Genomic DNA, 10,297 nt, shown 5'->3' with positions numbered 1-10,297 from the left:
TCGAAAACTGCAGCTGGCATTACAGGGGCGGCCGCAGGAGAAATGTGGTATTACACGTCGACCATTTAAAATGATGGTTGACCATGCCTTATATGGACCGAAGGGTTCCCCCAAAGCAGCTCTGTACTCTGGCTAATAGAGGGGGGTTCCCAATTTCTTCATTTATCTGGTGTATTAATTTTTTCTATTTAATTGTAATATAAAAACTGTTATCTCTATAACACCCAGAAGACTACGCGTACCGATAGTGCCAAATATACAATTACTCTTTAGGCACCTATATATTTGGCCAACGTCTAGCATGTAGAACATGAAAGCTCCCGACGTTCATACTAGACGTGTTTATAGGGCTCTATTATCCCGACGGAGGCTAAAAGAGTGGTGTATGTCAGTATCCCACCAGATCCAACAAAACAACTTATACCGCGCCATATCCCACCGGATCCATCAAAAAACGTATACCACGTGGCAGACAGTGTTTTCTGACATAGAAGCATTTGGGTTACGTATGCCACTGTTAAACAGATTCCATTATAGCCGCATTTTCTCTCTCCATACTTGCTGAGTGGGCGGTCCCTTCCTGGTATGATGTAAGAGCTGTTCTGTGTGCTCTGAGCCAATCACATGTCTTCTCATACAGCCCTCCTCCCCTCTCACAGCACGTAGTCTCAGATATATATATAGAGGGAGAGATACTGCAGCTACATCCCCCCTCCTGTCCTTTGTTTTATACTAGACAGACTCAAAGGAACCGAGGAGGATCCTGAACAGTTAAAGCATTTTTACATGGGCCAATTATCGGGCAAACGAGTGTTCACAGAACGCTCGTTCCCAATCATTGCCCTGTGTAAATAGGGCAATGATCAGCCGATGAACGGGGAAACGCTCATTCATCGGCTGATCGTATAGTTTATGCTGCAATAAATATTATCGTTGTCGGCAGCGCATCTCCCTGTGTAAACAGGGAGATGTGCTGCCAAAATGTATGTGACGAGCAATCGTAGTAATGAGTGCTCGTCCCCATACATTTACTGATCGTAGGTCAACGAGCTGTCTTGTTGATTGTCGCTCGTTTACACGGCCCGCGTCGTGCAATGTAAGAGGAACCTTAGGCTTCATTCACATCTGTGTCGGGGTTCTGTTCGTGGGTTTCATCACATTACATCAACCCACGAACGGAAACCATAGCTTTCCGTTTGTATTACCATTGATTTAAATGATAACGCTTCCGTTGCTAAAGGTTTTCGTGTTTTTTGCAGAATCAATAGCGTAGTCCGCCCAAAAAATGGAAACCTTACGGAACGGAGACAAACGCAAACCATTAGTAACGGAAGAGTTACCATTCAAATCAATGGTAATGCAAACGGAAAGCTATGCCCTTATTAGTTCATTAATTGTCATTTATCTGACCCTTAGGGCTTATTTACACGAACGTGTAATACGTCCGTGCAACGCGTGTGATTTTCACGCGCCTTGCACGGACCTATGTTAGTCTATGGGGCTGTGCAGACAGTCCGTGATTTTCACGCAGTGTATGTCCGCTGCGTGAAACGCACGACATGTCCTATATTTGTGCGTTTCTCGCGCATCACGCACCCATTGAAGTCAATGGGTGCGTGAAAATCACCAGCAGCACACGGAAGCACTTCCGTGTGGCGCGCGTGATTCGCGCAAGGGCAGTAAATATTATGAATGAAAACAGAAAAGCACTGCATGCTTTTCTGTTTACAAACATACAAACAGAGTGTCATAATGATGGCGGCTGCGCGAAAATCACGCAGCCACGCATCATACGAGGATGACACACGGAGCTGTTAAGTGCCTTTTGTGCGTGCAAAACGCCACGTTTTTTGCGCGCGCAAAATGCACAAGCTCGTGTAAATCCAGCCTTAGTATTACAGATACCCAGCGAGTTATATGGAGTGTTATAGCCTAAACGTATGCAGCTTCTTATTTTTATCCATATTTACTTCTGGATTTGTATATGTGGCTGGGCAATGGAAGGAAATACACGTTTTAAAAAAAAAACTCAAATAATGCAGAAAGAGGTTTTAGGCAAAACCACAAAAAAAAATCCATATTTTTAGCTTACGCTGCTTTTCACACGACGAGGACTAAACAGGTCTTTCTGTTGGTAAAACAACCCTTAAAACCAAGTAGCCAATAAACAGAGCCACAGACCCTTCCGTCTAAGTCAAACAAGTCTAATGACCCCACAGTTCAAAGAATTCAGCACAGAATTAAACTGAGCCATTAAAGGACCACATGCACACACCTGACCCTCCTGCCCTTGTCTAAATATAGGCCAAATGCCCTCACTTTCTAAAAAAAAATGAAAACGAAAAAAAAAGTTTTATATTAGAACACTCCGCAGAGGAAATCCACAAAGTTAAAAAAATTTCCAAATTATAAAAAGCAGCAGGAACTGATGACTTCACCCTGGATTGTATATAGTTAAATCCATCCTACTTCCCCATATAGTCCCACTTTTTTGGAAAGGCATCGCCCCATCCGAGTTGTAATTACCAACCTGATCAGTCAAAAAGGAACTGCAACTATTGCAGAAATATTGGCAAATTGTCCATTCTCCTTCCATACCTTATCCACGCAGACTTTGGGCCCATGTTGTATAAATCTGTCCCCATGCCCATACGTGCACAAGGTTTTTTTTTCTCATAGATATAGATGTAATCCTTGAAAAAAGTCATGGTATGTTCTATTGTAGCCTTACTACTGTTATTCCCTAGCTTCTAGAATAAAATACAGTACCACACGAAGGCACCAAGCAGCTGTACATGGCGTGCCTACTGATCCAGAATACTGAACTGTAAGGACTCTAAGTGCCATTGTATAGGGTCCATGTATGTATTTTTCATGAGGGCACAGACCTGAGTATTATTATTTTTTTGGGTGGGTTGATGCCAACTCGTGGAGAATGACCCTTGTCTTTGTGACCTAATAGGGGGAGATAGGACTGACCCTTTCTTTCTGATCTCAATATGTGGAGACCGTACGGACCCTTTCTTCTCCCAAAGACTTGATCTCAAACCTTTTACAAACTCATAAGCCGATCCCAAAACTTGACTTGTGAACAAATTATTGTGTATTAGAGAAGTGCAATGAATAGCAGGTATCTGATACCAGAGCAGAGCGGCTAGTGGGTGCCCAACTATGACGCAATGGACCCAGACTGCCTGCTGACCGGCCGGTTACCTATATGTGCTAGTTTACTGAAGGACCCAAATAGAATTGGGAGAGTCTCCTGTTCTGCTGGCAGGCAGTGAAGTGTCCAGTTTTATGATTTTCTTACTGAAGACAGGATTACATGTAGCAGAGCCATTCACATGATGTGAGGAGGGGAACAGCAAAGCAGAAATATCAAGGTCATCAATCATCACGGGGGATTGATGTGAAGTTCCTGGTTCACCGATGCAGGATGCCAAATGTAGATTCTATGTGTTTACATTCCTGTCATGGCAAGATAAATTAAAATTATAATCTCTTTACAATACTTTGGGAAAAAAATGGCAAGAACCGTTCAGTTGGTCACATACATTTTTGAGTGTGCAACTGCCCAATTTCATTGGGACTCATCAACAACCTCACATCTGTGATCACCGCCATGGGGAGACACGGATTACATTTTGACCCATCTGATCCTATTGTATCTTACAGTATAAGCAGCTTCAGGTGCGCATGGCGGCGACTTATTAAACGTGTTTTCTTTTGGAGTAGGAGAACAAGGCTGTAAATCATTTGGTTAGTTAGTTATGACAGGTCTATGGTCAGTTTTCGAGTTCCAGCCAAGATTTAAGGTTACCATAGAAGTAAGATAGTAGTTGGCCAACATATTGTTCAATGTCACTATTACCATGCAGATTCAGCTCAGCTATGAGGCATGTTTTTTCTATAGAGGGAGGGAGATTATTTCTGACACCACTTACCTTGGGAGGATGGGGGGAATCCAACCTGTTCAACCCCTGTTTTACCCGGCAGAGGATAGTTGGTTTATCCCCATAGACTTGAGATTGCACTTACAATCCGCAGACAGAAACTTCATGTCTATGGCCTGCATAGAGATGCCGATACACATCAGATGACAGTCGGCCGAGCCCACCGATTTTGGTGGGACTGGAGGACTTACCTGATGTGTAAGGAGGTGTCTTGACTTTCTCCCGACGGCAGATGTTGGGAGAAAGAAGGGTCAGTCATGTTGAATTTTAACATGCCCGATTCTTTTTTCCCACAGGAGAAAAAACGGCTGCCAGAGGGGTCCAGCAGCGGCTTATTCCCCTCTCCACATTGAATACACGTGCACGGTCGGCCGAGTGTGCACATGTATGCGGGAGTCAGGAGGAATAGCTGTCGGCTGAATAAGCATGTATGGCCACCGAAAATTAAAAAATGAGCATTTATTAGAAAAATGAAGAATATAAGTCCTTCGGTTATACTTTTTGTTTTTATAAATGTATTTAACTGCTGTATAAATGGGTTCTCCATCCACTGGTGATTTCTTGATTTTACTTATAGTAATGAATGCCATCTCACAGGCCCCAACGAGTTTGATCAGTGCTCCTTTGCTCCCGTCAGAAGGAGGTATGGAAGGGGACGAGCAGTCGTTACTCCGATCGCTCGTCGCCATACGTTATTATCATGTCAGCAGCGCGTCTCCCTGTTTACACACCAAGATGTCCTGCCGACAACGATAATATTTTGAACGAGCGTTTGCTCGTTCATCTGCTGATCGCTGCCCTGTTTACACAGATCAATTATCGTCAACCAGCGTCCTATGAACGCTTGTCTGCCCAATAATCGCCCAGTGTAAAATCCCATTTACATAGTCATAGTGTAGACTTCCAATGATGCCATGTCTATAGATTAGTTAGAGGATGCTGATCAAATGACGTCAAACCGTCTACACCAGTGATCTCCAACCTGGGCATCTCCAGAGGTCGCAAAACGACAACTCCCTGCATGTACTGACAGTCTAAAGTTTTCAGGGCATGCTGGGATTTGTAGTTTTGCAACCTCTGGAGATCCCCAGGTTGGAGACCACTGCTGTAGACTGACAACATGCGATCAGCATCCAATCTATAGACATGGCATCTTGTAAATCTGCGTAGATACAATGTTGCAGCACAGTAGCTGTGTTTTTCTCCTTGATTCTGCATCTGGGCTCATATTGCACTGAGCTACTTCCTGTCCTGAGTTTATCTGGTTGTAATGCTGGCAAATCAGTGGTCCAAAAAGAAAAAAAAAGATTACAGTATGTGATGAATAGGAGGAGCTTCCACTAGTGACAAATATACTCACACAGCCCCATACACTATACAGCAGCTGCTGATGTCATCAGAAATCACTGTGCTGAAATCTAACACCACCAGGCAGGATTCTCCTGCACTCACAGACAATCTGCCCTGAACACTGAACGAGCTGCAGTTCTGCTGACTGCAGAGCCCAGCTGGCCCAAAGAGTTCTGCAACTTGTCCCAAACTTGGAGCACAAGCAGCAGGACCAGGTGCAATGTGCCACTGATGGGTGCCAGTCCCTGGATCCTGCAAGCCATGCCAAGGTGTGGATGCAACTACCTTCATCTCCCACTTGGCTTCTGATTTCGATTAGATCTCAGCTGTGTGGACAAATGCAGACAAATGCATTTAGGAGCTCAAAGGACAAGGAGTGGATACATCTCTCCCATAGCAAAAACGTAAGTCACCAGGGGAGGGCATGGGTACACTTATTGCTATGCCTGGCAGATCTTGTTCATAGAAGAAACCCAAATTGCAGACCCTCTTACTGTACTGCTAGTCACTGGCTGCAAAATAGATTGCAAGCCTTTGGGCCTCAGTATGTATAGAGAACATTAAACCCTTTGGCTACAATTCTGATTGAGTTGGAAGCCTCTTGGTTGCTTTCAGTAGCCACTTCTCTAGGAAGCATTGAATGCCGGGGTTCTGCTCGGAGGAATGAATTGCAAGCCCTTGTGACTCACATGTTACCAGATCTGCTCTTGTTTCCCTTCCTTTAGATTGTAAGCGATTACAAACAAGGTTCTCTATGTTTTGTATTAGTTTCATTGTTATTTTATGTTTAGTCAATATTTGATTTATTATTACTACTATGTTATGTTATATAGTACCAACATATTCTACAGCACTGTACAGAGAACACACTCCCCAGCAGAGCTTACAATCTACTGTCCAACAGAAATAAGAATTTCATGTTTTGGGATTTTAGAATATATGTCATGTTTTGCTATGTTCAGGGCTTCCCCTAAAGCTGCGCCAGCCTGCAATTTTGTTGTGCACCCTCCTACTGAATCCGGCTGTGACTTGCAATGAGTCACACAGGTTGTTCAACTCAATGGACTGTAGGTAGGACTATATTTAGGATGGACAATGGCCGTCCATTGGGTCATTGAAGGCTTACGACTACATCACGTGCATTGACTTGTAACTTTGGAGAGTTTGCCCGACAACTTCTTAAATAATGCAAATATTTTAAGTCGATGACAGGAGATGAGTTTGTTTGTATAGTGACCTGTGTATACACTGTAAGGAACCGTCAGCTACATGACAGCATAAATACATTCCCCCTCGCCCCCTGAGGGCTGCACTGGAGTTGAAAGTATGTATGAAAATAGAGGGGTATGAAACAATTTGGGACAAAAATGGAATCCGGCTTCGGGATCAGAGCTCTGTGTAAAATCTATTTCCAGGGGATGTCACTGACAGCCATTCTTAGCCGGTCTATTTGTGACAGGAATGACACTAGCTGGTCTAGTGGGCTGCTAGTTGATCTCCCCCATATGTTAGCAGTTTGGGAGACGCCATCCTTCACATATTTGTATGAACTTGTTGTGAGAGGAACTCAGGCTGCAGCCACTGAAGGCTTCTCAGATCCTAAATGTATAACCAGGAGTCACATTACACAGGCTCTCAACATGCACGGGGATACTGACTGGCCTATTGATAAACCGCGAGGAGATTTTTAGGATATTTGAGAGATATTTTGCGTTGTTATAAATAACGTCTTATGTCAGGGCCCGTCCACACTTTGCATCTGAGTGCGGTCTGGCTCCATATGGTTTTTCTTTTTTTTACTGCTGCAGCCAGATGTTACATTGAAGTAAATGGAATTTAGAAAAAAAAAAAAACTTTCACAGAGGCCGAGCCGTGTAGTTGTCTGCAGCATTGCCATATTTGTGGAATTTTTTTTCTAAATTGATTTAAAAAAAAATGAACTAAAAAAAATCGGGGGAAAAACGCATGTAATAGCAGCAACTGTGGTATTTGCATCCATAGAAGCAGTTCAAGTTGCTAATAATGGCAGAAAAGTTTCATTCAAATTTTGCAAGTCTTTGCCGAGTTTTTGGAGGGTATATATGAAGTAGTGGCTGACCGCTACCTCCAAGTGTAAAAGCAACAGTTCCCGTTCTGCTAGACCCATCTCAGACTTCCATATATGTATGCATATTAGGGTCCGTATTACGGCTGCAACACCCAGACACCTACCGTGGTTCTGCCGAACCAATGGGCACTATGGCGATCTAAGTTCACTTTGGTACAACCATGGGGGGGGTCCGGATGTGGATGTATTATGGCAGTCTGAAGTTCATACATAGCAATTCCCTACTATAATGTTATTATTGTAACTGTTCCCTTTAACCGAGGTAGTGATCTGATAATAGCATGGAGTTTTCAGGAAATTATTCCTCATGTCACCTTGCAAATCTGGCAGTAAGACGTAGATTACAGGTTGGCAATAAATAATCTGTCATCTGGACCCGCTGAAAGGGACATTGCCTGGAATTGAAATTCGACTTGAAATTATACAATGATCATCCTGTAGTAGGAAGAATGTGCAATACTAAAGATTGAACCTATATGATAAAAAGTTGACAAAGCTTCTAATATCCTGAATATTTATTGTTCTGTAAAATAGGAACAATTCCTTAAATCACCTCTAGCGGCTTCTCTCAGATGAAACACATTCCAGATTCCTGGTTGCGCTGCACTCCGGATGCTCCTTGGCATGTGTAATAAAGCAGGCACTGAAACTAAGCCGTAAATAACCTTTTCACGTGACAGGCAGTTACTGTGGATCTCTAAACAATTCACTCTAGCCTTTTTTGTTCATTGTGGTCCCTTGTTCTTAAAGAGGATCTGTCACCCCTTCTGACATGTCATTTCTAGTAAATACTTCTATTCCCCATGAAATAACAATGCTGGAGCATATTTTCTTAGAAATCTGCCTTGTGCCATTCCTCTGTTATTCTCCCTAGAAATAAATGACAAAATTGACAACTGGGTGTTACCATTCCCCTTGTCAATATGTGTGTCCTTACACAGTCTCACTCTGTCAGCACTGATTGGACAGTGTCAGACTGTGTAGGGACACACCCCCAACCGGTAACACCCAGTTGTCAATTTATTCATAAACTACTAGGAGTAATAACCGAGGAACGACACAACATAAGGAAATATGTACCAGAACTGTTATTTCATGAGGAATACAAGTATTTACTAAAATAGACATGCCAGGAGAGGCGACACGTCCTCTTTAAATTCTGTTCATAATGTTGTTGTTTTTTTTAATAAAGCGCAGCTTTACAATCCGGGGAAGCATTATATTGTATGTAGACAAAATATTACCATTATAAAACAAATATTGAAAAAAGGTCTATTAACAATGGAATTAAAGGGGTTTTCCCATCTTGGACATTTATGGCATATCCATGGCTCGCTGAGCTACGCTGTTCCCGTAACTCCCATTCACTTCTATGGGAGTTAAGGAAACATCGTAGCTCAGTGAGCTCGGCTGTTTCTGCAACTCCTGACCACCTAACCAGGAAGTACCCGGGAGACAGCAGAGCAGAGTAAGCTAGAACGGGGTTTAGGGGGCCCTGTTCTAGAGACAGGTTCGGGTCCCAGAGGTAAAACCAGCATCTATCGGACTTTTATGGCATATCCTGTGGATATGCCATAAATGTCCAAGATGGGAAAACTCCTTTAAAGACGATTGAACCCTGGCCGATAGGGCTTATAATCTAGAGCTAAAGGAATTATACTGTAGGAATGCAACTTTTAAAAGGATCTCATACGATGACAGACCCCTAAATGAACAGACCCCCTCATGGACAGACCCCTTAAAGCGAGCCTACAGTCAAAAGTGAAAATTTGACTACACATTGCAAATGAATAGTTAACATACCTGGTGCCCTCCTGAACGATCTTGCTGTAGTTCAGTTCCTGTGTTCCTGTCCAGTTTTCATCTTCCCAAAATGGCAACAATTTAAATCCTTTTTTTTTTTATGCGGTTGCATTTTTACCGCAATTGCATTGAAAAACAGACCAAATCAAAGCAAAAAACGCATGTGGTTTTCAGATGCGGCTTTTTAATGCGATTGCAATCACACCTCAGCCGTAATGTCTGACGACCCTAAACAGCATCTCCGATATCCTGGTAAGCGCGGGGACGACGATCGTTGGCATGTGCTAATAACGGTAGCCTCCCCTTCCAGTCAATTGCATACACCATGAAGGGTCACCTGAGTAGACTCATTTAGAAATGCATAGGATAGGTTATAAAACATTGATCAATTAATCATGCATTTTTCATTGTGTTTTTTACTAGCTTTTTTTTTATTATCCAACATTTTAAACTTGCATTTTTCTCTCATTATAGTCCAATAGAGAAGCCTATGGCAAAAACACCAGAGAAAACGCCATACGTAGAGCCTCCGGTGTTTTTAAAAAAAACACCGAACCCAAAAACGCCACTAGCCAATATTCTGTGTATGTAGGCGTTCTTATATTGTACTATAGACTTTGAAGTATCATCTGGCCACATCGTTTTTGGGCCAAAAAATAAATAAAAATGCCACCGAAAACGCGTCAGAAAGCTATGTGTGAGGCCCCATGCACACAACCGTATTTTCATCTATCCCGAAATGCTGTCCGCTATACGGTCTGTATTGCATCGTATTTGATCAGTATATACGGATCCGTAAAAAAAAAGAGGCTGCAAATTATGTCACCAACATGTTGCATAGCAACGCTTCCGTAAATACGGATGGTTTATGGATGCGTAGCCGTCCGTATTTATGGAAGCGCCCATAGGCTTCTATGGGAGAGTACGTGCCGTAATTACAGACAGGAATAGGACAGGTTCTATCACTTTTTCAGCACGGACACCCATCCGTAAAAATACTGAAAGGTGTCCGTGGCCAATAGAAATGAATGGGTTTGTAATTACGGTCTGTAACTACGGATGAAATATACAGTCATGTGCATGG

The 10,297-nt window shown here is 42.8% G+C and overlaps 1 protein-coding gene across 2 annotated transcripts in view; it reads left to right on the top strand.

Moving 5' to 3' along the window:
• The first annotated feature begins 5,449 nt into the window (after nt 1-5,449).
• Nucleotides 5,450-10,297, top strand: part of COL24A1 (collagen type XXIV alpha 1 chain) — a 227,094-nt gene continuing 222,246 nt past the window's right edge. For both annotated transcript variants that reach the window (XM_075832949.1, XM_075832950.1), the window contains exon 1: nt 5,450-5,707. In XM_075832949.1, the coding sequence (XP_075689064.1) occupies nt 5,652-5,707 (56 nt within the window). In that variant the 5' untranslated portion in view covers nt 5,450-5,651. The remainder of the gene's footprint in view (nt 5,708-10,297) is intronic.

The sequence above is a fragment of the Rhinoderma darwinii genome, chromosome 7 (genome assembly GCF_050947455.1).
Source record: "Rhinoderma darwinii isolate aRhiDar2 chromosome 7, aRhiDar2.hap1, whole genome shotgun sequence".
Classification (NCBI taxonomy): Eukaryota; Metazoa; Chordata; class Amphibia; order Anura; family Rhinodermatidae; genus Rhinoderma; species Rhinoderma darwinii.
This window is presented reverse-complemented; position numbering and strand designations above follow the sequence as displayed.